Source organism: Nyctibius grandis, chromosome 1 (genome assembly GCF_013368605.1).
Source record: "Nyctibius grandis isolate bNycGra1 chromosome 1, bNycGra1.pri, whole genome shotgun sequence".
NCBI classification, from domain to species: Eukaryota; Metazoa; Chordata; class Aves; order Nyctibiiformes; family Nyctibiidae; genus Nyctibius; species Nyctibius grandis.
Window position 1 is genome coordinate 46,598,397 of NC_090658.1, and position 27,181 is coordinate 46,625,577.

The 27,181-nt window shown below is 39.7% G+C and overlaps 1 protein-coding gene across 1 annotated transcript in view; it reads left to right on the forward strand.

Annotated features, from left to right (window-relative positions):
• Positions 1-23,823, forward strand: part of EGLN1 (egl-9 family hypoxia inducible factor 1) — a 37,964-nt gene extending 14,141 nt beyond the window's left edge. The window contains exons 2-5 of the mRNA XM_068399898.1: positions 14,927-15,046; positions 17,328-17,464; positions 18,913-18,980; positions 21,125-23,823. Of these exons, the coding sequence (XP_068255999.1) occupies positions 14,927-15,046; positions 17,328-17,464; positions 18,913-18,980; positions 21,125-21,189 (390 nt within the window). The 3' untranslated portion in view covers positions 21,190-23,823. The remainder of the gene's footprint in view (positions 1-14,926; positions 15,047-17,327; positions 17,465-18,912; positions 18,981-21,124) is intronic.
• The last annotated feature ends 3,358 nt before the right edge of the window (positions 23,824-27,181 follow it).

Here is a 27,181-nt window from a genome sequence, read left to right on the forward strand (position 1 = left end):
CCTCTTTCTGCAGTCAGGGCTAGGATGGATTGCACAACATATATTCATATTGCATGTGAACATTGCCACTCTGCTGCTCACCTCCTTTTCCCAGGTCATGTATGAAAAGTACAGGTCCTGTGGGGATCCTGCTGGTAACTCTCATTTTTCACTGAAAGGAGGTTAGTTTGCTGTAATGAAATTCCTATTGCAATTTACTATTTTATTGCTATTTGCTTTGCCTGTTCCAGTACTTTGGACTGCCTCAGGAGTAAGATCCATGCTTAAAACGCTTTATACTTTAAAGTGTCTAAATTTTGCATTAAAATTAATGCCTCGAGTAAAGTTTTATTAAATCTCCATTATAGCTTGGAGAAAATGATATACAGTGACTCCCAAGGCCTCCTAATACCTGGCACAGACTCAAGAACAACACAGGAGTTCCTAGACTGGAGTCCTGATTTTGTCATTTTCCTCAGCGAAAATAGAAAACAGGAGTGGTCTCTCTTATGAGCCAAAGGCTACACCAAAATTATATTGTAGGCTGTATAGGTATTAATAAGATAAACATACATTATTTTTGCCTATTTTGTCCTATAACTTTATGAAGAGCCTTGCAAACATAGAAAATAATATTCCTTTATAGGACAAGAAATGTAGATGAAGGTACTATCAACTACCTTTATTTTGTTTGTTTTTTCATATAGCAACATGGATGTTGCAGAGGTGTTGCTTCTGATTTTTACTTTTTACTGTACCTTTTAGTCTTTCTAAACACACATCCTGCTACTTTGAAGGTACATCCATTGAAAGACAAAGCTAGTAAGAGATGTCACCTTCCTCACCATTGAGGCTTTAGCTTCTACAGTTCAACTGGTAATAGCTCCAAAGTAAAACCCCAGAGAAAAATTGCCTTAGAATGAGGGGAAAATTCCAAAACACTTTTTTTCCTTTTTATTTCCCCCTCTTCACAGAATCACAGAATGTTAGGGATTGGAAGGGACCTCGAAAGATCATCTAGTCCAATCCCCCTGCCGGAGCAGGATTGCCTAGACCATATCACACAGGAACGCGTCCAGGCGGGTTTTGAATGTCTCCAGAGAAGGAGACTCCACAACCTCTCTGGGCAGCCTGTTCCAGTGTTCAGTCACCCTCACCGTAAAGAAGTTTTTCCTCAAATTTATGTGGAAGCTCCTGTGTTCCAGCTTGCACCCGTTGCCCCTTGTCCTGTCAAGGGATGTCACTGAGAAGAGCCTGGCTCCATCCTCATGACACTTGCCCTTTACATATTTAAAAACATTAATGAGGTCACCCCTCAGTCTCCTCTTCTCTAAGCTAAAGAGACCCAGCTCCCTCAGCCTCTCCTCATAAGGGAGATGTTCCACTCCCTTAATCATCTTCGTGGCTCTGTGCTGGACTCTCTCTAGCAGTTCCCTGTCCTTCTTGAACTGAGGGGCCCAGAACTGGACACAGAACTGGACTCTTCCCCCCACCCTGCCCCCAGTTTGGGTACAGCTTTCCAGAGGGACTGAAGGAATTCTTCAGGTGCTCTGGGGTTTCTTGCTTTGAAAAACACCTTACGCTATTTTTCATCAGGTGTCCTTCATTTGCAAGGAAGAGTTACCTTGGCTTTGGAACCCTTAGTTGAGGTTGCCTTTACAGAGGAAGAAAATTCTTGTTTGCTGGAGTAACTTTCAGTAGTCTTGCTGATAGCTGCATAGCATTGCTTGTATTGATCCTGGGAATAAAATATATTATAGTCTTTTTACTGGCACTTGAGGGTTTGTGCACGTGCCAAGCTGGGGGACCAGTCGATACGCTTGAGGGTAGAGCTGCCATTCAGAGAGATGCAGACAGGCTGGTGGCGTGGGCCCACAGCAGCCTTACGAAGATCAGCAAGGGCAGATGGAAAGCCCTGCACCTGGAAGAGCCCTATGCAGGGGTACGGGCTGGGGACCAACAAGTGCTGGGTGAGGGGGATTGTCACCTCCTTCAGCCTACAGACTCTGCTGCTGGTGGTGCAGCCCAGGCTGCTGTTGTCCTTCCCAGCTGCCATGGGACACTGCTGGCTCCTCTTGAGCATCCTGGGCTGTGGTGTTTGCAGATTGCCTCCTGTTGTTTGCCTGTTTGTGAATTTAGTTTTAAACAGTTTTTAAGTAAACAGATAATACTGTTCTGTTACTGCCTATAGACTTGAAACTCATTTTGCTCATATGAATAAGCAATACAAAAACAGTGCTTTCCCTGAAGAATTTATAATTAAACAGAAGCTAAATCTTCATATATAATAATTCTGTGGGTACCCACCCCGCAGCAAAAACTAGGCAATTATTTAAAAAATGAAATAAGTCAGTTCCATTTGGAACTAATGGAAGAATTTTGTTAGGAACACTGCAGTTATCTATTGTTACAGCACCTGCAAACGGAATTGACTTTTTTGTTTCTAGTTAGCTTTTTGCAAGGCCACTCAGTGTAAACATTTTATGTGGGAGCAGACTTCTGCATGCAGGGGTGGATATGAGCACAATTGTACTGTGCTGTGCATAGAGCGGTGGCTTTTTTCTTATTTTCAGTTGCAATTCTGTGTGCTGAGTGTAACCTCTATGTCCGAGATGTTTTGTAGTGCACGGTTGATTAAGGGACCACAGGACACAGAAAAGCAATTATAGCTGAGGCCTGATGGGGCATCTCAGTCGTTCGTGCTTACAGCTTCATTTCATGGGGTTAGTAGCAGGGCAGTCGCAATTAAAACCCATGGTGTGGAACTTGCTCCCTTCGTTATTGCCGCGCATATTTGCCAAACACCTCTGCTATCCACAGGTTCTTACCTCCTCTTACTCCCTCTTCTTCCCTTCAGCCTTTCTCTGGCTTCAAAATTGGGTTTCTTTCTCTTTGGAAATGTCATTTAAAAATATGGTCTATGGCAACCTTGAAATCTGAAGTGATTGCCAGCTGACTTGAAGGGGAAGTTATTTCTTGTATAGAAATCTGGAATCTAATGTTTTGCAGAACTGATTGTTGTTTCACTTCTTCATTAGTTCTCATGGTACTCAGCATTGTTTTCCCCCTTCTGGTAATGCAGACTTTTGTCAGTGCAGCTATTCCTTCTGGTCTCTGCTTCTTTTTCTTCATGTTCCTTTTGTTTCACTGTACATCGTCTGTCCATCAGTAATTTCCACTGCTGTTGCTTAAGATAAGTTCATATCCTTGAGTTATTTCAGTATTTGCCTCAGTCTGTTTGCGGACTGAGGCAAATGGGTTTTAGACAATTATGTTCTTGTATAATTTTTTCTTTTTTGGTCAAAACTTAAAGCTGGGAACAGGCTTTGAAAAATAAAACTTAAGCTCCGCAGATCTTGCGTGTAGGTTGCGTAAGTATGTCTTATGGAACAGTCCCCATGGTGTGATGTGACGCTTCTGTTCTAGGCCAGTATTGCTAATCCCTGGAGTCTCTCCCCAGTGAGTACGGTAGATTGTAAAACCCTAACTGTCCTTTAGTCTACCAGAAAAGGTCTTGCTGATTGGATTTTTAGGGACAGACAGAAAAACCTTCCTGGAGAAACATGAAAGAATGAGGTGCACATGTCCTGTCTTGAAATCCGTCATTTCTGGATGGGATGTGGAAGAGTGTGCTTCCCTTTTTTACTATAATGCAGTACTTTTAAGAAGGTTTAAGAGTATGTAAGTACTGGCTGTATGCTAACTCAGCTGGTGTTAGGATTTCTAACTTTCTGTGTGAGCATCTGGGGAGAGAGGTCCTGATTTTGTGCTCCTCTGAATACCTTGAAAGAGGAACGTCATCTCAGTGTTGTTCACGGAAAAGGGCTGATCTGTGGAGACGCCTACTTGCCTTTTAGGAAGGGTGAATAATTTGATGAATATATAAAATATTGTTTTTGTTATTGAAATAGTGACAAGGAGTAAAGTAGGTAACTTTTGCCTGAATTGGTTGTTTTCATAGGAGTTTCCTAATGCCAAGTATAAATGGACTTGGAACAAACCAGATGAGTTGCTTTTAATCACTTGATAATTGGTAATGCAGCACGTTTTGTTTTTCCCAAGGCATGAGGGTGATGTGTTTTTCCATCATGCTGGTCTTGGCGCATAAGTGGTTGCGACCGATGGGGAGAGGGGGAAAAGCCTGTTGGAGCAGCACCAGAGAGCTCTGCTCTCTGCGGGAGGTCCTAACCTAAAGATGATCTTGTTGCTGCCATGAGCGTAAATTTGCTGTAGAGTCAGCTGAATTGGCGTTTAAGAAGATGGTGGGGCTTTTGTATGGGCTAGGTGAGGATGGGCAGTTTCCTCAGGTGTTTCCCGCTGCCTGGAGTCAGTGTTTGGTACATTCAGATCTTTCTCTGCTCATGTGGCCACATACTCCTAGAGCAAATATATCTGCCTTCCTCCAGTGACTGCACCGAGTCAGCACAGCAGAATGCCTCCTTAACCTGAAATAACGTGGCTGGCTCTGCTGGGACATCCATGGAAGGGCTGGATTTTGGAGTCACTTTTCTGACTTGCATGCCAACGTCAGCAGTCCTGCTCCTGGTGTTTATGGTCAGCCCTTATTGTGTGGCCACAGCTGTTCCTCAAGGCTCTCCCCAAGCACTGATGAGAGCCCGACACAGCTGGAACACCAGTAGGTTTGTATAATGCCTGCTTACGTTTGAACTGGATACACTGGGTGATCTGGTTAAAACAAAAAAAAAAAAACAAGTGTTGTTTATACCAGGTGGGAGAGAGGCCCTATTACAGTGTGATGGTGGGATTGTAAAGAAGGGCTTGGATGGAGACTGTTCATGTGTGAAAGCCCATAAAAAGCAGTATGGGCAGAGTCAGCATTTCTTGGAATTAAATTGTAGGTGGTTTGAAAGCATATTACAGGCTGTTTGTTGCTGTTTGGCTTTAAACCTCCATCAGGCTTTTGTGCAGTGTTAATATAAATTAAAGCAGCGCTTTGTCAATTAGCATTTCAGTGCATAGTTATTTGTTTTTTTAATTTATAAATAATTTCAAGGAATTGTCTGGACTCTAATAGTAGGAGTGAATGCTATGGTGTATGGTGTCAAGTTTGGAATGCTGTGGGCATGCTGAATCTTGTATGTCCCCTTGCAAATATCATTAAAAACTCTTTTAAAAATTATTTTCATCAACGTACTGTTTATGGCAGTAAATCCTGTGGTTAAAATCTAGAGGTGGTAGCTGAGACCTTGACTTGGGCACTTTAGTAAATGTTCATGTAGATGTAGTAAACTTAAGATACTTAGAGCACACAAGTACCTTCAAGTATCTGGCTATCCGTGGTACTAAATGTGGAATCCTATTGCCATGCAGTTGCACAGCATTGAAATTTATATAAAAATATCTTTCCTGCAAGCTAAATTTCAGTTATATGGTTATTTTGCTCCTTAAAGCAGAAACAAAATTACAGTTTTAAGTAAGAAATGAAATAACTAAAGTCAGACCTTTTTTTTTTTTTTTTTTTTATATATACATATCTCTCGTAGTATTTAGCAAATCTATAATGGACAGTTTCTTACCTTCTACAGGGAAGAAGTTCCAGGCTTCTCGGTACATGTAGTTTTAGGGAGAGAATGGTAGTGATGATGAGTAATAATCTTTAGATGGTGCAAATCTCAGCCATTTACTTTCACAGATACTACAGTGAGATTTTGTTTAAAAAATAAAAGCAAAAAACCACCACCTCTTGCCTGCCCTTAATCCTTAGGGTTTCTTCCTCCCCAGCCTCTCCTGGTATTAAGCAGTATAAAAAGTCTCCAGCTTTGAAGTTTGAGCTAGTGCTTTATTTTTAAGGTAATGTAAGTTCAGTTTATCCAGTACATCTCACACAACTAAACAAATCTGCTGATCGTATGTAATAATCTTAAAATAGGTAACTGCGCTTTTTCATGTGTCATCATCAATGCGCCTGCTGATGTCATGTGGTTGGCTCTGAAAATCTGGTGTGCCAACTACTGTCAGAATATATATTAAGTGATGTAGCTGAGTGAGACTTCTTACTATTTTAGTGCACTGTTGTAATTTGTTTTAGTGTTGCGTTATTTTTAGTTCTTAAAGATGTTGCTGCTTTGTGCTCTTTCTGAATGGTTTGTGATGAAACTAGTAAGTTGACTAGTCTCATGCAAGAGCAGAACGTTCTGCCCTGTCTTGGGGAAAAGTTTCAAAGTACTTATTTTCTAAATGATATTATTCATTTCACAGCATTTATGATGTTAAATTAAAAACAGACTCTTAAAATTTGTGTTGATTGACTTATTTCTCTGTCAAATTTTTGTACAGCACCAAAACACTGAGTCACCAGTCTGCTTCTCTTGGAGGGAATGGGGAGTTAGCCATGGAGGCCAGCCAATTCTACAAACACATTTTACATTATTCAAAAGTTGTTTGAATGCTGAAGTGTATTGGTCAACTTATTTAATCATAATGTAGACAGATTTAGGTTGACATAGATCAAAGTATGCTTTGAACCATTCTCAGCTGCAAAGTCGAGTGTTATGTTTGCTCCTAGGCTTTTAGAGGAGAACTTTCTGCCACTGGTGACAGTGCTTTTCATCTACCTTCTTTGGGAACCCTCAGTTAGGTCTGTCGGGGGGGATTTTTTTGTTTGTTCTAGATTGTTGACTTTTTATTTTAACTTTGTAGTCGACTTTGATATCAAAACTATCAGAATGTGTTGAATCTTAGGGGATCTATTAGTGCTTTGAAGCACTAACATAGCTTGGATGTGCTCATATTAATTTTTTAATTTTTTTAAGGGAATGCAGGTGGTTTAGACTTGAAGACACTGTTTATGTTCAGAGGTGCATTAGATAAACTTTACTTTTTTTTTTTAATATCCTGTTTAATCCAGCGCACAACTCTGTGTACTTTTTTTAGATTTGAATCCAGTTTTATTTTCCTAATTTATTTTCCTAAGAAGCAGTTAGATTAAGTTCGTGGAAGCTAGGCCTTCATAAGATTGAAGGGTGTTTGCATCGATTTCACTGATTCAGTTTTAAACCAGCACATTTTGGTTAAACTGGCACAAATTTGAGAATAGGCATGTCCTACCTAACTCGGCTAGCAGCCTGGAAAATGCCAATGTGTTACGTATTAAGAAAGATATGATCTTTATTTTTTTTCCCTGAAGCTTGTAAGCTGACTCAGCGATCTCTTCTCTTTGCATTTGGAGATTGGAGGCTTGCAACTTTACAAGCTCAGGTACAGGAGAGCAGACAGAACCTCCTTAATGTTTAAATGTTGTTACCTCAGTTTAGTAGGGTACTCGTTGGGAGCTACAGGACTTCAGCTGGGAGGTAGGAAGTGTATTTTAGGTCTTCCTGTTATGTCTGTCTATAACACTGGTTTCAGACGCTCATCAGCTCACCTTTTGAGATGCGATTCTCCGATTGCCCTGCTTTCCTCAGGGCTCCATCAAAGCCTCAGTGCCTCCTGTCCCTGCGGTGAGAATCTCTGCCATCTCCCCTCAGGTTAATGGCTCTTGTTTGGTATTTTCATGGGAGCTTCTCTTTCCTGTTTAAGTCTTTCATTGATTAGATTTATTCATTGAAGTGTGAGCACATCCCACATTCACAGTCATTTCCCAAATACCAGACTGCAGTTCTGGGGTTTTGTGTGCCATTTGGAAAAACTGATGAATTATCCATATTTGTATGCAAGTTTCTTCAGCAATTCAAAAGCTCACAAATGTGTCTTAGAGCCTATGTGCATGCATGAATGAAAGGAATGACATTTGGAAATCAACTTCGGGTGATCTTGCTGTTGAGCGCTATTATAATTGAATGGTAAAGGGGAGTACCAAACTTTAGATAGCTACAGCATAAAACACCTGAGCTTGTTTGCTGAGTGGCACCTTGGTCACATTCAAGGTGTTTGGCTTCAATTTAAGCTCTATGTGCATCTTCTGGCCCTAGAGCTCTGGGCTGAACGCAGCCACTGAACCAGCATGCAAGTTTCTGCCTTCTGATTTGTGTCAGTTTATTAGGATGCGTGAAATGAATGTTGTGAGCAGGTAAACATCACTTAAAACTGAAGAAGAGTAAAACAGTGACTCAATTTGAAGAGAAGTTGAAGAGCCTGCTGCTGAACTGCTAGGTTGGCAAAGCTTTCTCTGAACTTCAGTCAGAGAAGTCGGCAAGTTAGAAATAAGCAACATAGTACAAGTATTAATCTGTTGTGCCAAACTCTTGATGGTATGGTATGTTGCTTGATTTTGTATGCTTATGAAATATGGTTCTATTAAAGCAAGTAGAAATCTTTTATTAGCCATTGCATTGAAAGGCCTGGGAAAGAGTGAGGTAGTTTCTGGACTGCCTAGAAGCTCACGGAAGATATAAAACCATGTACATAGCTATGTGTTGCTTCTGTTTATAGTGCAAGAAGCTATGTCAGCTCTCAGTTTTTCCTCTGTCCCTTCCTATCTGAGATCATTTTTCATCTCTGTTCTCAGTTCAGTTTGCCTTCCCTTTGCCAGCTCGAGAGCTGGCAGCTTTGCCAAGCCTACTTTCTTGTTAGAACTTCTGCTGCTGCCTTCAGCAGCCACAGGAGAGCTGGCACCCCAGCCTGGGGTAACCTGCTTGTCATCTTTGCCTTCAGTTGTTTTTTCCTAGAAGAGCAGCTTACTCTGTGCTTGCCAGAAGATGACACAAATAGCTGGTATTTGGAGTAGTTGAGGGTTTGTTTGTTTGTTCGCAGCTAAAATGCAACAGAAAATATTCCTTTGCTAACAGAGAAATTGGATGGTTGTAGTGGTAGCTTAGTATTAGGAGAGAGGGCTTAAAGATAAATGATTCAAAGCTGCCGAAATGTGTCCGTCTCTTCTTTATGTTAGCTTCGAACTCAAATTTACAGATTCCCATTCTCTCTTGGGGACACGTGAAGTACTGCGCTATTTAATTTTTAAGCCAATAAGTAGTAGTTTGCTTTCCTTTTGCAGATTCTCCAGTTGACGGTGATTGAAATGCATGGTTTTTAGTGAGAGAGTCTTTGCGGGTGCTAGTATTTCTCTTCAGCTTTTCTAGTTTCAGTGATGACTTCTGTGAACACTTGGTTCTCTAGCCTTGTGTACTAGATCATGGAGGATATCAGCATAAAGTTTTAGTCAGATGAAAGTTAGTGTTGAAATACTTGTATTAGCTGTGTCCCAAAGAGATAATTGTACCACTTTCGGCTTCCTCTGTTTTGGGTAAGGCTGGCAGGAGTTTTTCCCCAGTTTATAGTTTCTTTGTGTTGCAAGTTTCTGTCTCCGACTGTGAAGAATCTGTAGGAGAAGACTATGAATCCAAGCCAAGTTGTACCATATTAGCATGTTTAAGTCATCTTGACTATGCTCATGCAAGGTAGAACCAGTACAATCTTCTTTCTTTCAGTTTGATTCTTGTTTTGTACACCTTGTGAAAAATCTTAGTGACATGTGCTTGAACTGAAATGTATTTCCTTAGGACTGTTGTTTGTCAGGGATGAACAAATTCTTGAATTAGAAATGCATCACAGATGGACCAAACAGGGACAGGTCAGATGTTTTTTTTCTTTTCTTTGGTTCTTCATTCCAGTGGTGGTTTTTGTTTGGTTGGTTGGTTTTTTTCTTTGAATAATCTGTCAGATTGATACCAGACGGTTCAATTTAGCAACAGTTTAGCAAGAGTAGGCCTCAGAGTAGGCTCTAAAGGCTTGCTCTGTGTTACCTTTACACAGAACAAACTTTCCTGTCAATAATTTTCCTTTTAGCTAGAATAATAACAATAGGTTCTGAAGCAAACTACATGTTTTGTAGATAGAGTTTGTTTATGGGATTGATAACAAGGTTCTAGTAAATAATGATTCATGCTGTTTACGCTCAGTCTTAGAAAAACAAAGGTCTCTGCTAATTATATAAGGCCAAAAGACAAAACAAAACTGTAAAGAACAACTTTGTGATGTCTAAATTAACTTGATTCATAAACTCTTGTGTCAGAGGAGAGATAAGTTCAAAATGATATCTTCTTCTTGGGAACACATGTACTTGTAAACAAGAAGGCCTTGACCACGCTTGCGCACAAGCATGATTAAAGGGGAATTGTGACCACCAGCAACCCCCAGAGACCACCCAAGACCCCTTCCCCAATTTAGTACGCATGCGTAAAGACATTACGTAATGCATTACGTAATGTATTATGCATAAGGTTTTTTTTTTGAATGCGTGGGCTTTGCTTGGAATTGTGTATATAAGGAGCAAGCTTTTGTTCTTAGGCGTGCATGCTAGGAGGAGAGATCCCCCATGCACCCAGTGCTGCTATAAACTAATGTCGGCTTTCTAAACTATCATTTGGTTTGGAGAGTTTTCTTGGTTACTATTTTCGGTAACAAGATGACCCATGCCAAGGATTTTCAGTGAAGTCTTTGTGAGAGCATCTGATAAATTTTGGTAGGAAGTCATTGGTCTTGCATTTAGACATCTTGTTTTGCTCGCTGAGATTTGCAGTTCCTTCAGCAAACAGCAAAAGTGACATCTCCTTGACTGACGCAGCTTTCTTTAATCTGAGCTAAACAATAAAGTTATTTCACATTAATAAATGAATATGACAGAACACATGTCCTCTCTCCATTTCATGTTTGTGGTTTGGGGGTTTTCCCCCCCTCTTAAGGAATTTTATGTTGTCATGTAGGTGGTATTTTCCCCTAAGAGTTTGCTATTATTTCTTCCTTTTCTTGAGCAGTGCCAAAACTTGCAGATATCCAGCTTTGAGAGGAATGGAAAGGGTAGAGGAAAAAGCTTCGGTCTGTTAACCTGCAAGTTTTCCTCTTTTATATATGCATGAGGCTGTCATACTTCTCCGTGAAAGGGGATGGAGGCTGCTCCCAGTTCAACTGGCATTTTCTGCTGCACTGATGTGCTGTGCCTCCCAGGTTTGAGTGTCTTAGCTGATGGCTCTTTACATTGTGAACAAAACTATGGACTATGGATTATTCCCTCTGATGTTACCTTCGTGCATTTAACTGCTAATTAGAATAATGGCTGACACACTAAGGATGCCCCAATGCTTAGCAAAAAAACCTGTGGTTTCAATTAGTTCTTCTGTTAACAACTTAATGTTGCTTGCTTGGGCTGCTGGCCTAAAGTTAATTTTCCAGAGTTAAACATTTGCAAGTAGAACATCCGTATGTGAATGAGCGATCAGCAGCTTCTTAAGAATGTGAGTGCTTCGGTTTGATAGACACAAGTTGGGCGGATTGCAGAGTGGGGAGGGCACATTCATGCTTTCTCCATTACTCATGAATTCCAGAGGGTATCTTAGGACAGCGCTCATGTGCTAGGCGTGAGTGCTCAGACTGAAAGAGAATGCTGTTGGGTTAAAGAAGGTTAACGTTAAAAGTGTTTGCAAAGGAATCCAGGGGGTGAACAAATCCAGTGTGTGACTTTAAATATATTATTTTCAGAAATTAAGATTACTGAACGCTTAAAAATTGTAATGCCCGAGAAGCACAAAAGGGGAGACTTCCTTGTCTGTTAAGCAAATGCAAGTAATGCCTTGGGTTGAATACATCGATTACTTTTATGGGAGAACTGATGAGACAGGTAGCTCTTTGTTTTGGAGAGATAACAACTTTATTGTTCATAGTGTAAAATGTTAAGGAGTCTTGGATATTCTGGTCTCAAATGCCTGGCTCTCTTGAGTGCCATTAACAGTGTTTAAAAAAAAAAAAAAGCCACAGCCCCAAAATTTTCCCTCTGCTTGGGATACGTGTATTTGCTTGCTTATTTATACTGTACAATGCTAAAACAACAACAAAAGTATGTGACTTCATTATTTACCTGGGTCACTTTTGTCCTTTCCATGTGGGTAATCTTGCAGTACATGACAGTTTGACATGAACTCACATGGCTTTGTGGAACAATATGAAGTATTTCCTATGTCCTGTAAATTGTTAAGTTTTGTGACTTTCCTTATCATAGTTAATTAGGGCAGAGGGAGTTGTCACACTAACTGGCAAAAGCAATGTATATTATGCTACACTAGCCAATCTGCAAATTTGTTTGCTTTCCAATTTACCACTAAAGGCTGAGTCATTCTTACTGTTATAACAAATACATATTAGATAACTTATCACAGCAGAACTGTTTCTCGTCTCTTGCAGTTGATGATAGCAGAAGTTTCAGACTCTGAACTCAAAAACAAGGGCTTTTTTGAAACATGGTCCGTATTTTACACTTAAGTGATTGTATGAAACGCTTCTGACATTGAATATGGCTGCTCTTTATGTGAAGTTCATGACAACTGGTGTTTCCCCAGACTTCCCAAAAAAGTGCTGCTGGTCCTTTTTTTCTTCAGCAATGTTAATCTTAAAGATTCCTTTCTTGACTTCCCTTGAGCAAAGAGAACAAGTACCCATTTCAGTACCTTATAAAGGAAACTATAGCAATAGGATGCAAATTTATGCTTCTCTAACTGCAAAATTGTCTTTTTGAGGAACAGACAGACACCAAGTGTGCCCTTGAAAAACCCCTGTATTGGCCAGAGGGACCTGGGAACTGTCCTTAACTTTTAACACTATTTTTTTTTTAGCTCAGTGACAGATATTTAGGTCACTTACGTGCCTGAAGACCTTTTCCTATCTGAGTCTTAACTCCTTGTGATTTCAGTGAGATTTGACATTGCTCTAGCTCCTCGATCTCAAGGTTTTCTTCGTTCTGAATGAGTTTTAGTAGCTGTTTCACACAGATGTTGAGCAACAGTTAATGTCAGGGTTTAGTTTACATGATACTTCTCAGCAAAACCCCTAAAATTAAAACTTCCCTATTATTAGGAATGGTGTTACAGGATTAGGCCTGGGTCTGCTTTCAGCACTGTTCGTGCTCCATGAGAGCTTGAGAGGGTTTACGTGGTACGTGGGACTTTTTTTCAAGAGGGTTGGCTTTCAGTGGAAACCAGATATCTTCCTCTTCCAGCCCAGCTTCACTTTTGTTTTGTTCCCTTTTTCTCCGTAAAAAAGGAAATTACAGAACCCTTATTACATTATTTGGTATCTTTAACTCACTGTTTTGATTTTTGTGGGTTTATCTTCCTGCAGCAAAACCGATAAGTAATGACTTTGCCAAATATTAGGTCACGTTGCTTGATACATGTAATATGTTTACATAACATGAGTCCTGTAGTGGTGACTATGCTATGAATACAGTAAAGGGATTGAGAAGCTGAAGTGCCTAATCTCAAAATTACAAGTATATTTGAACTTTGTAGTTTTGAATATTTTTAATGCAGTGTAGTCACTTCCATCTCACATGAATGAAGTCTGGCTTAATTTTTAGGGGCTTTTATAACCACGGTGCTACTATTCAGCAAATACTATGTTCTAGTTTCTGCCTAGAAGGAGCTACCAAAAATTGCTTATTCCCTTAGTAGAGTATATATGGAAATAAAGATTTTTTTAAATGTTTGCTGCTGTAGCGAAATCTATTCTGCTTATATGTGATATACAAATATTTTATTGATTGAACTGCAAGTACTTTATTTCTCAGCCTGCTCAAAGCAGTTTCTTGCAAGTAATGCAGACTGTGGAAAGCTATTTGTTAACTTTTAAGTTCCCCCCCCTTTTTTTTAAATGTTATTAGTATAACGCAAAAAATGCACTGAAACAGTTGATTTGAAATACTTTTAATCTGATCAGGTTTTTTTTTCCCAGTTAACACTTTATTGGGAAAACTATTTTTGATATTTTACATTAGAGAGGTGAAAGAGTTTGCAATCCAGAGTTCTAACTTTAAATTCTAACTTAACTAGGCTAAATCTAGACAGGAATGATTGTGTTTAAAAGTTTTTAGGTTTTTTTAGACAGCAGGCATTCATTGAAGGTAGTAGTGTATTGGATAGTTGGTAGAAACTCATTTGTTTGCTTTTCTTTTAAATTCATGTGACGACTTTTTGCAGATAGGATGTTGTCACTGCAGACATCTGAGTACTGTGGTGGATGTGGGTGACTTGACCTGGAAAGCTTTGTTCTGATCTCTTTAAAAAACCTGAAATGATTACCATTTCCAGCAAATGCATAAAGATATGGGGATGTGCCCTACAGCAAACCAGCCATGTGAACTGATAGCTAATCAAGCCGATCAGGCCATCCGTTAGCAAGATGGCCAGTTTGTTTCACACACAACATCCGCATGTCTGAAGACTCAGAAACCAAACCGCCTTCTAGGGGTCTTTCAAGTCAGCTGAGTGCAGCATGGGAAGTTAAATATACTCCTGTACTGGGAATCGTTTGATGTCAGAAGGTTATTGCAGATTACTGTTCCGTCTCTGTTTCCAATTTCTCACTTTGTGACTAAAAAGGATATTTTTGTTATACATGTAGGCTTGTTTCAACAAAGGCTCAAAGACCTCCTATGAACAGGACAAAACACAAGCCCAGGAATGCACTTGGAGTGATTGAGGAAGATGGGCTAATGGTCTTGTCTAAAAAGCATCATAAAAGTAAAGTTCGACGCTACTTTTTGAGGAGGAATTCTTTACATTGGAAACACAGAAGAGAAGAAAAAAGACAAAAAGATAGCTGTCTGTGAACTCAAGTCTGGAAAACAGCTATCCTTGTCACAAGGAGAAGCACATGCTACTTAATTATACACGATACATTTTTCCTCTCTTGTATTTCATTCAAGGGAGGGAAGTCTGAAGGATTAGTCGCAACATGGGAGCAGCCCCACCTTCCATACCTTAATTAACAGTGTTCCTCTCAAATGTGTTTCATGCTTTTGTTGTAGACATCTGTTTGTGTTCAAAACCAGGTTTTAACTAGACAGAAAACACAGGTTAAAAAAAACTCTTTTCCCATTATGTCTAACTTAATTTTTCTGTTGCTTATGTATGAATTACTTAGAAATTAATATAGATAAAATGTAGACTTTTCCCACACACACAGATAAAATTAATTATTGTGTTTGATTCTTTGACTCTAGGCTATGGTGGCTTGTTATCCAGGCAATGGAACAGGATATGTGCGCCATGTTGATAATCCAAATGGAGACGGAAGATGTGTTACCTGTATATATTATCTTAATAAAGACTGGGATGCCAAGGTATGCCATCATTTCTTCCTATAACTTTTTTTTTTTTTTTACATACTTGCTAATGCACGTTTGCTACAGGTCTTTGTTCATGTCCTTATTTCTGTGCTTCAGTTGAGTTCTTGCATTATGTTAACTATGGGTATCCTTTGCCCCCCTGATTCTGCTGTTAGTGAGAGCAGATAGAGAGGAGGCATTTATTTTTGAGGTTTTGAATGATGCCAGCAGCACTGCCCTGACAGTGAGATTGAAGGAAAGTTGCATGTTTTTCATATGTGCATTTCTTATACATGTAAGCATCTGCTAGTATCCAAGTTTCATAAATAATCTAATTATGCAATTTATTGTACATTATTTGTATGGTAAACCCCCCCACACACACATACACAAAGAGTAAATAAAGAATATTTGAAAGATAATTGCTTTTAGTTTATTTCTCCTTATATTCATGTTGAATTTTGAGTTTACTGTTTGTGCAACTAGATTACTTAATTGAGTATGCTTATAAAAAGAAAGATGCTGTAGTTTGGGAGCAGTTTCAAATAGGCCAAGTGTTATGGTTATTGCTATATTGGTATAGTTCAAAGCAGCACAAGTCTTTGTATCATTGTAGATACAGGGTGTAGAATAGATTAGGATTTATAACAAGAGTTCAAGTGGTCTAAGAATTTACTACCAGTGACTCAAAACTTTCCACAGATGTAGTGACTAGGATAAAGTAACTTTTTAATAAGGATTTTCCTAGCAATTCAGTGGGATTAGGTAGATTTGAAGAATGGATGTAGCTAACTGGCTGTATTGAAAGCATGAGAGAGTAATGCAAAGATAGCTTTGTTTATTCCTTGATTGCTGTGCAGTTAGCTATGGAGAAGTTTCTTCTCATTGTATATGAAAAAAAAAAAACCCAAAAAAACTACTGATACTACTATTGTACTTAGGAAGTAGCATGTGGAAGAGCACATAAGCAGTCAGTTTCTGTGAATTGAGTGCACCAGATATGGATAACACAGGTTGCAGCTGAGAGTTTCTTTTTTTCTTCCTTGAGTGCTGTCCATTTCTTGTAAGAGCGGGATGAGACAATGAGACTGATAACATACTCGCATAAAACTGATAGATCAGAAAGCTGAGTCAGAAATGGATGTATTTGAAGCTTCTGTTTATGACTTGCTCTTTGAAATGTCAAATTTGATCCTTCAGTTAGAAAATAAGCTACTAGGCTTTTTTGCCATGACAGCATCTTCACATATAAGTGCTCTGGTTGGACTGAACCTCTTAAAATGCAGCTTTGGGGCATTTTTAGTTTATTCACATTTTCTCTCCTGGAAAAAAATAACTACATGATAGAGCGTAGAAGTCAAGCAAATTTCATTTTCACAATGACTGTGAAAAATATACTAGCTGGATATTTAATTTATGAGCAAAGGTATTTAATTTCCTGCAAAATTATTTTAAATTACAAATTAATATATTACCAAGTATATTGATTAGCAAAGAAAGAAGCTCAAATTTTCTTCAGGAGAACAAATTGATCTAAATTGTCACTTCTTGTTTGCTGATTTAGATCACAATTAAAAAACAATCATGTGTGTAAATTTACCTGGTTAGTACTTGCACTGTTACGACTTTCCCCTGAAGTCCTATGGTGGCTATCTAGAGTTACATTTGACAACATCAGTAGGAAGAAGTTAATGTGACTTGAAAGTAAGCCCACCTACTTGTGCTGTTTTCTAGGCATGCATAGATAGATACAACTGTTTTTCAGAGCCTGGAAGAGCTCTAAATTGACCAGGACTAATACAGATTCAAGCTTTAGTTTGAAGTTTCCTCATCTTTCCTCATGTTAATTACAGAAACGTGACATAAACTTGTGCTGCCGCTAAATGAAACGATCTCTTCAGTGGGAAAGGGTGAAACTCAGATGTGAAATACAATGTTTCTCTTATGTGCATGGACATATGTTTAGCCAGCTGTGTAATATCAGTCAGTCTTGTCCATTTTTTGCAAGTAGGTAATGTAGCTAAAAAACAACCAATCTAAAACCACAGCTCTTTACTTAAACATGAATGGAGGTTTAATATTTGCAAGCATTCTGAAATCACTCCGTGAAAAATGTGTAAAACATTTTGTTAAATGTATCAACAGAAAAGCAGCAGAGTCATAATTTCTGTAGCATCTGATAAAGGCTTTTATTTCAGTTCCAAGAGTCTGAAATATTTTCAAATGTGATATTCAGTACTTTTAAATACCGTGAGACATGGTTTTCAAGCACTGGTTTTAAATATTTAATTTGTAGGTAAGTGGAGGCATCCTTCGGATATTTCCAGAAGGTAAAGCCCAATTCGCTGATATTGAACCCAAATTTGATAGACTGCTATTCTTCTGGTCTGATCGTCGCAACCCTCATGAAGTACAGCCAGCATTTGCTACAAGGTAGGACTAATGGACTGTATATATTGCACGATGCCTCTTTTACCAAGAAATGAGTGAATCCTAATGAGAAATGGGTGACACTATGAATTAGGACCTGATCCCAAGTCTTTTCGTGTACAGTTCCAGTTGCACTGTGATGAAAAGGGTTTTTTTCCTACTGATAGATCAGGCTTCTGCTGTGCTGCTGAGTTTGTACCGATGTCTGATCGCTTATTTTGGAGAAAACATCCTCTTGGGTGGGTAGGAGGGAAGCCTGGAAACACCAGAAGTTTCTGAGCGTGTACTTGACAGAACTGGGTAGGAGCACACAGAGCCATAACTGGACCCCACCTCAGCCAAGGGGTGTTGTCTTCATTATTTCTCTGTGATGGCTTTACACTGTGGTCCCTTCCCTTTGTCCTTAGCACCTTGCTGTGTTACTGAAAGACTGACTAGGTACTTCACTTATATGTCCTCTTTTGTTGGGGCAGAGGGAGTTGTTAGAAGATTGTCATGTTCACTCTCCCTTCTTCTTTGTAGGGGTGGCTTAGTTTGGGAATTGGGAGAGGGCTCTGGGGCAGAAACAACCATTGATACACAAATCTCTTCTTTCTCTGGAGTATTAGAGGAGTTGTTCCCAGACTGAGTCACAGAAGGAACTTGATACCTCCTTTGTCCCTCACTGTAGGGCACTGGATGATGCTAAAGGTACCTACATTCACTGCCCCCACATCTTGAGTTTCTAGTTAGCGTTAATAGGTAAATCATTGGAGTCCTTGATCCAGACTTCCTGTTGCCCATGTCACAACACGTTTGGATGGCCAGAGCACTGAACATTGACTGAAGCTGTGAGATAACACAAGTACCTGTGCAAGAAGTAACTTGAAACTGCCATCAGTGTGTCCTCTTGCAGCCTTTCAGGAGGCTGTACTGCTCTCCCCTCCCTGTTTGTGCTCCAAGCAGAGTCAGAGGGTGAAATGCCATTTACTAAAGCTCCTTAAAGTCTTTTCTCAATAGCTGGCATTTCATATTTGAATCCTCTACTGGCAGTGGAAAACTGCGGGAGCTGTGTAAGATGGGGTAGTTAATTTTCCCTTGTGGCAAATATCCAAAAAAAAAAGAGGTTCTTGCAGTGTGACTCAGTGATGGACTTGGCAGAGTAAAGTAAAAGATGAGGTTGCACGGCAAGGTGATACGGACAGAGACTATATTACACGTTCTGAGCAAGGACTGTAACAGCAACTCATGAGGAAAAAGAAGTGTAAACTTACAGCATCAGTGTCGCCCTTTCAATGACTGTTCAGACAATAGCTACTAATAAGAAAAAAACTGCTTGCTTTCTGCTTTATGAAATCTTTCTTCTGTCAGGCTACAGAAGTATTATCTCATTTAGGTTGTGTTTTATGTCAAGTGCTTCACTGTTTTTTTTTCTTCATAGTTCAGGAGCTTTTTTCTATCCGTTTCCCTAGGTACGCAATAACAGTGTGGTATTTTGATGCAGATGAAAGAGCACGAGCTAAAGTAAAATATCTAACAGGTAATCTCTTGTTAATATCTTCTGTGTTCTTTTTTCCCTGGAAGAATAGCCAAGTAGTCCAACCTCACCTCCTCGGTCCACCCTGTGCACAAAAAGGGGGAGAAAGTGTAACTCAGAGAGGCAGGTTTTGCAGGGAAGGCGATCCAGTGGTTGAGCTGCTAGGCAGTGACTTGGGAAATCCAGGTCAGTGCCTTGTCCTACTCACGCTTCCTCTGAGACCTGAGGAGGCTCAGGATTTTTATATGGGGAATACAGCTTCCTCCCTAGTTTTGTCTCCCTAATGGTGTGGAGGATAAACACAGCAGAGACTGAGGCTCTGCAGAACTGAGAACCCTGGAAAACGTTTTGATCAAATACAGTGATTTCAACAAGTGAATACAACTGAACTGGGCTAGAATCTCTGTATCAGAAAAACAAAAGCTTAAAATTAAAATCTGGAATCAAAGAATGGCATTGCTTCCTCCACTTCCAGTTCCACATATCTAGCATCTGTTTTCCTTTTCTGGCTTCTCCCTCAAGAGGAAGTTGATCTAATTTTCCTGTCCAAATTGGCATTATAAGGAGAAATGGCCTAGGACTTCTGTCATGCTTGTAATTGCCACCATGATTTCGTGTTTGTTATAGTAGTTTAAAAATAAACCAAAATCAGGTATACCACATATGCACAGGGCCAGTTTCTTGATGGTTTCATCAAAAGCTCCGAAACTGATGATGTTGAAGACATGGGCGAGTCATTTCCAAATACGATTCCCATTGATTGCTGTTAGGTGTCTGAAGCTCATAAGTAGCCCCAGAGCTACCTATCAGCCATGAAAGCTGCAGTTCCGTTCAGTCCCCTTTGGTGCAGCCGGTGATTTCATGCATTTCGGGAGCAGTCAGAGCAGTGCAGCTTCTGCAGAGAAATGCAGGGAGTCCCTCGGCTCCAGCCGGGCAGGCTGTCCCGCTGCCTGGTGGTGCATGCCCAGCGAGGCATGACTTCCCAGGCGGTCAGGAATGCCGGATAACACCCGCCTGGTCTCTGCAGGAAGCCTGTCTGTCTGTAAGCCAGGCTTGGCGTCACATGCGTGTGACCGTGTTGTCCGAAAAGCAGATTCGTGAATTGATACCAACTGCGCAGCTCCCTGAGCCAGCCGTGCCGGATCAGAGCTGCTCGGTTGTCTCCGCGCAACTTCGGCTGCTGCTGTCTCAGATAGATAGAGAGCAGGGAAGTGATTCGGGTGGGCTTGTGTCTGCAGGGGAGGTGCTCCCCTGAGTCCCCCTCCATCTGCAGGATCCCCCTAAAGTGTAGGCACTTAAGGAAGGAAGGCTGGGTTGAGGGGGTTGTTGAAATTTTGGTATTGGTTTGCCCTATAATTGATTCATAATATCATATTGTTGTGATTCCAGCTGCGTTTGCAATTAAAATTGCATTCTTCGCTCTGTATCTGCAGCAAGAATTGTGCAAGATGCTTTTTCTTTTGCATTGATACCAAAATATAAAATTACAGATTAAGATGTCATAAAATAGAAAACTATTAATCTTTTGCTTAGTGTCAGTCTAACTAAAGCCATGCAGAATATGTGTGAATATTTCTTGAATATGGGATACTGTGTCTGTTAACATTTTAGTAGTCAAACTTTTTTGGGGGTACTTCAAGGTCAATTTTTAGAGAAAAAGGCAGAAGAGGTGTGGGTTTGGTTTGGTTTATTTTTAGCAGCAAGTCAAATGGAACGTGGCATTTGAAAAATGCCTTAGAGTGTCTTTACAAAGTTAAATACCCAGAAACTCTGGATATTCTGATCCAGAATAATGGACAGTATCCTCAGATTCTCAATTGGCCGTTCTTAAAGCTTGCCTTTGCATGTAAAGGCTGAAATGATGAATTTTAAAACTGCACATATGATGTGAAGTATCCAGTTTTCTCCTTGGGCAGCCAAATAAATGCCCGCTTTCAGAGATGATGAGTAGCCACAGCTTGTTACCTTTACAGAGCACAGGATACAGAGCATGTGTACAAAAATGTGTATCTTGCTAGATCATATGTACTAGGCAATCTTCAAAGTACTCTCTTAAAAATAATCTGGAAAGTGGTCTAGCAATTGTATAGACTATACTTTGATAAATGCTGAAAAATAATACTTATTTCCTTTTCATATTTCTGCAGGTGAAAAAGGTGTGAGGGTTGAACTTAATAAACCTTCTGAGTCAGTTGGGAAAGACGTTTTATAAGCCTTTGATTTAGCAACTCCCCGTGCTATTCTCCCTGATAAATCTTGATGCTATCTATTAACTTTTGAATGTGAATAACAAGATAAAGGAAAATCAACAACAAACCAACATTTTAATAAAGAAGCAAACAGTGTTTCAATGTTGCATCAAATAGAAGATTCTTTGACTGCTGAAGCATTGTACTATGTGATTGTGACTCCAGGCCTGTGACTGCTTATGTGAAGAAGATAAGCAATCAGTAAGAAACAGCATATGCATCTGGACATAAATAAGTGCCCTACATAGAATTTGTCCATCCTTATATTTTGCCAGACCTGTCATCCAGCTGAATCCAATTCATATTTCCCTTTTTTTATATGGTAAAAGTTTGAATTTTGGGTAATTTTTGTATGACCAGGTACAGTTTATCAAAATTTGAGTCTTAAAAAAAAAAAAAAAAAAAGAAAAACTGAAAAAAAAGAAAAAAGTTACAGTAGTCTCCAAAATAACATGGATCTATTTTTGTAAAACTGTTCATACTGTTCTCCTCTGCCATGAAAGATCTAATTTAATGTAAGGGTTGCCAGTAACTGATAATCACTTTAATTTTCTTTACACCTTAAGTCAGAAAAGGAGCACTTTAATTACCAGCTAAAAACCTGATTGTTTTATATCATATCTCACACTAATCTTAACTTTTAAAGATTGCTGCTGTATTGTTTTTTTTGACTTTGTCCTCTTGAACCTTATTAACAGAAGCAAATCACTATCTCGCTCGTAGTAACATTCAGTTTGTGGTTTTGTATGTTGAATCCACAGAGGGGAAGTTTCTGTCTCTTTTTTGGTTTTTTTTTGGTTTGGTTTTTTTTTGTTGTTGTTGTTTTGGTTTGGGTTTTTTTTAAGTGACTGGCACTAAGTGAACTTGACACTATCGGTTGCTGTCATTGGCTTTGGGGACCTGGTAAATACCGTGAAGTTACAAGAACATACAAGGGCTTTCCTAGGCTAATAGAGGTACCCAGAACCTCCTTACGTACTTGACAGAAAATTTTGAGCTTTCTCCCTTTTCTAAAGAATACTTGCCACTGCCCTTTCCTTTGTATATAAGTTAATAGAATATCTAATTAACTTTTTTTAATTTCCTTTTCAAATGTTGGTGTCCCATGCAGTCTATAAGTTGACACCTTGATCTATTATATAGTATCAAGGAGGTGGTCAGCACACTGAAGCTGAAGTGCATCACTGTAGGCTCCTTGTGCAGTACATCTTTAGGTTTTCACTGCGCTGGAGGATTTCCCCAAAAAGGCACTGCCCTTTGATCAATACTGAGGTATATATTTAGTAAGAAAACTTTTTATTTTCTTTTACATTGTTTTCATTTTATAAAGGAGAGGGGACATCACAGAATGAGAGATGTGCAGAAACTTTGCTGTTCTTATTTTTAAGAAACAGATGTTTTGGACACTGATTTTTTTTTTCTTCTTTTTTTTTTTTTTTTTTCCTGAGCTTTAAAAGCTTGAGAAAACAAAAGCAAACCTATAAAAGACAGCATTCATATTTACAGGAGTTTGGGGGTTGATCAACTTACCCACTGCAGTTTTCTATCTGTCCCTTATTTCCTTACTTAGCCAAAACAATGTGAGTGTACAGAAATATTTCTGTATATATTACAACTTGTGACAATTTTAGCATCTGTATAGTTTGTATTCAATTAGAGACCTTTTCTATGGAAAGCTCAGTAATTTTTTATTAAAAAGATTACTATTGTTCATGTAAAACATGAAAAAGCTAATTGTTTAGTAACAAACTGACAGAAAGGGGAAAAAATTCAGTATTGGTATATCATTTAGGAGAACCAACAGAAATCCCAGTTTTGTTTTGATTTCGCTTTTCCTTTTTTTAGTAAGTTCTTGCCCTTTACAGTTCTCTTCCTCTTTCCTCTTTTCTTCCCAGAAAAACAGACAGGATTACCTTTACTGTAAGTGCCTCTGCCAACCTGGCCAAGGAGTGCAAATCTTCGTTACTGTCTGGTCTGCAGTGCATTTAGGCTGCCAATGAAACAAGCAAAAAAGCCACCTCTTCTACTTCATCTTTTTTAGTGCTACTTTAACGGAGGTTTGGTTGGTTTTGTTTTAGAAATGTAAGCATAAGCCTTTAAACTCATTTCAGTCCTTCTGTAATTCAGACTTCTGCAGTTACACGGCGTATCAAATTCTAATCACACTGTAGGTTTGTGCTTGCCAGACAGGTTTAAAAAGTGCTTAATTTTTCACTCCATGCAAGTCATTACAATAGGGTTGACAAATCAGGTCAGCCGTTTCTTCCATGTCCTTTAGAAACTGTTCATTTCATATCGGTTGAATATTCAGTCTTGAGCATCACCAAGCAGGTCCTTGTTCTAAAACCATTTTTTAAACTGTCTTATGATCTGTATGTGTCTAGTCCTGGTTAAAGATTAAAGCTTCATAATGCTATTTTTATTCATGATGTTAGCCGGCTGTAAAATATGAGACCTTTATCTATAGCAGGCAAAGAAATTCAGGATTCATTTACAGGTTGCCTATAAAGTTGTGTAATTTGAAAAGCAGTGTTCATTATGAAAGAGCTCTCAAGTTGCTTGTAAAGCTAATCTAATTAAAAAAGATGATGTATAAAGGGTCTTGAAACTATGTGGTTATTTGTAATCCGTGTAACTTCTAAAAACTACTCTGTAGCAACTAATTTATAAATGCCCCCTGATAAAGGGGGCATGTGGATTTTTGGTGGGTTTATGGGGTTTTCTTTTTCTGTTATGTTGGGTTTTGGGTTTGTTTGTTTGTTTGTTGGGTTTTTGTGTGTGTTGCGTTTTTTTTTTTAAAGTCAGAGCTGTTTCTGCTCTGGAGAAGGGTCTGCTGCTTTTTAGACTGCCTACAGTTACCTGAGTGTGGTGATTGTTTTCCTGATGATTTTCTCCCTCAAAAATAGCATGGAGTTGAGGCTGACTGGAGGGTGATGATGGATGTAGAGGCAGCTCTAGTTTTTTCCACCACTTTCTGACAGGTACGTGAGGTGCAAAATAAAAGTCCTCTTCAAATAAGATTTGTAAGGTTTAATGGGTGCTTTTCAGTTTTACATGGCTCCCAATGAATTATGAGTCCTTTGAAGATGGCAGAAGAACGATAGAGTCTACAGATGCCAACCCATAGGAGATGCCACACAGTTTCCCTAAGCTTTTTCATGAGCTTTGTAATTACTGTGCAGTAATCAAGGAAGCATCTGGCTGGCTGTGCTTCTGCCATTGCTCTGACTCTTGTGAAGCCTCCCTGCCTGTGCTTGTCCATCTTCTGCTGGTTCAGGAAGAGTTACCTGGATCTCCAGATGAGTCTGCCAGCCTTAGTGCACCTTTCATGGCACTTGAGCACCTGAGGTGCTCAGTTCTGCTCTTGCCGTGGTGTTAGGCTGAAACCTAAGTGCAGCAGCACTGAGCTGGTCCCAAAGTGCTTTGAGGTTTTTTCCATGCTTCAGTGCTATATAACTTCTTTCCTGTTCTTCTGAAATATTCTCTTCCCCATCTTCGTTTTACATTGAACAAGGCAGAAGCCTTCTAGCACTTGCAACCATCCTGGGTAGATCTGATTTTTTTTAATTATCACATTGCTGAGCACAATATGGGGGGAGGAGGGGGGAATCATTTTGCATAGTAAAGTCAAACGTTGCACCAGGGAAAGATGAAGTCTCTCCTGGGTGCTTCTCAAAAGACACTTGCAAATCTGAGAGGAAGCTGGCAGACAGCCTATATCTTATGTAAAACATCTGGCTGTGCTGACCACTGTAAGGTCTGGAGTGGAAAGATCACATCTCTAAGTCACATTGACAAGTATAAACCCTGGAAAGTACCTTTTTTTTCTGCCTGCTGAATGCTTTGAAGAGGAGGAGAGACTGCTAAGTGACAACAGCAAACTCAAAGTCTCAACACCCCAGGTGGATGTAGCAGCGTGTACGTTGCCTGCAGGCATGCAGATATGCAGGTAGCTGCATACACATACAAACACATAGTGGGAACTTATGAGTACTCAGCAGCAAAGACTTTGAAGAAATTCATGGGACTGAATTGGATTTGGATCTCATCTGCTTTTTTTTTTGGTGGGGGGTATGGATCTGCAGAAACTGGGGCCTCCAGTAGTCAGCTTTCATGTAAAGTACTCACTTAGCTATTTTGTAGATGTGAAGTAAAGCTTGAATGTAAATAATTGCTGTGCAAATGTGTTGAAGCCTGTTTCTGCTATTACACTGCTGCAAGACCTGTGTTCACTCCAAGTTGCCTGACCCTGTCTGGTGAGAGTGGATACAGCTGACAGAAGCAGGTTCAAGGTCCTCTGTCCTACCAAACAAAACCAGTTCCAGAGAATTTGCTCTGTTGACTTTTGACACTCAGATCCATCAAGATTTTACCCATAGCTTTGAAGTTCAGTGAATATACAGCACCTTTATCCCTTTCCTGAAATAAGGGGAAAAAAACCAAACCAAAACAAAAAAAGCCCATAGGTCCCAAATGGATGAGCCAGGTACTAAGAGCTGGCTCTAAAAGTGGAAGGAGCAGATGAGATGCACATCACCAGCCCACTGGGGATAGACTCAAGTCCTCAGCAGGACAGGGAGGAAGGAATGAGTTGAATAGAAAGGGTAAAGCAGGACAGGAAGAGACTGATGCATGAGAGCAAGATAGAACAAGTGTGTGAGGTGGGTGTGAGGAATATGGGACGTGCCAAGGAAAAATACGCAATAGGTGTCTGCTTTGTGAAGTGTGAGGAGAAAGAGTACACAATGTGTTTGCCTCAGGAAAGAACTGTTAATGTATCCTATCCACCTTTTTCTTCATGGATGTGTGTTGCAAAATAGCATATTTGTATCTCTGAAGATGAGAGGTTCGTAACTTTTTGCTTGAACTAGGAGTTTGTTTCCTTGACTGTCTTCCAGTTGTAAGTTGTTGGACTTTGGGGATTTTTTCACCGCTTATTAAATGTGCAGCTCAAGATTAAACTTATGTTTGTCGTTATGGGTTCTTCTGGAGAACTTACTGTAACTACCTTGTATATAACATGATAAATGCTGGAAAAGGCGACCAGCTCATTTGGCCTATAAGCCCGATAGCAGCATCTTCACATGGCTAAAAGTTTGCAGGGCATGCCTCACATCTGAGTGGGGAGGGATGTAAAATACACAGAGGGACTAACAACTTGCCAGCATCACGCACAGCTGGCTCGCTGCTTCAGGGCAGCGTCTGAACTGGAAACCCATTCTTTTTCAAATGCAGTTTGCGATGGGAAGTAAAATTAATCTCTGAATGCTCACCATGTGGATCCAGTGCTCCTTGTGGGCCTGTGTGTTGGTGTGGTTTGTCAGGGTGGAACCAGTTCCTGTCCTGGGCTTGTTTCAAGGGCTAGTGTGGTTCAAATTTATTTTTGCTTTTAAATAAAAGATTAATCCAGAATAACTGAAGTGCAGAGATTTGACTCCTGCTCACAAACAGAAAGCCGAATACCTGAATATTATATTGGGTTGTGAGCTGGTATTTCACTACCAGAAAGAAAGCAAGGGTTAAACAAAAAGCCAAGCAAAAAAAAAGATCAGAACTGTCTTAAGGCAAGTCACTTAGGCTGTAAATGTATCTTGCTTATATTACTGTCTGTAAGCAAGCTTTATAAAGCTGTTAATAAAGATTGCATTATAACAGAGGACATGGTGGCAGCTCTAAGAAACATAAGGAAATGAATTTTGGAGCTTGATTAATTGCTGTTGCAATCCTGAGAAATTTTTCCGTACAGTGAAGATGGGAGTCAGTGTGTCAAAAAACCCCAGCACACCGCTAAGCAGCAACAAGCTAAAAGCCACCACCCCTAAACCTGAAAAGTGCCATCTTGGCTGTTGGCGAGTGCAGTACCTTGGGTTACCAGAACTGAAAGATATTTCAGAAGAACTGTTTTTATTTGAGCACTCGGCAACATCATTGGACATCAAAGAGAAAATATTTCTC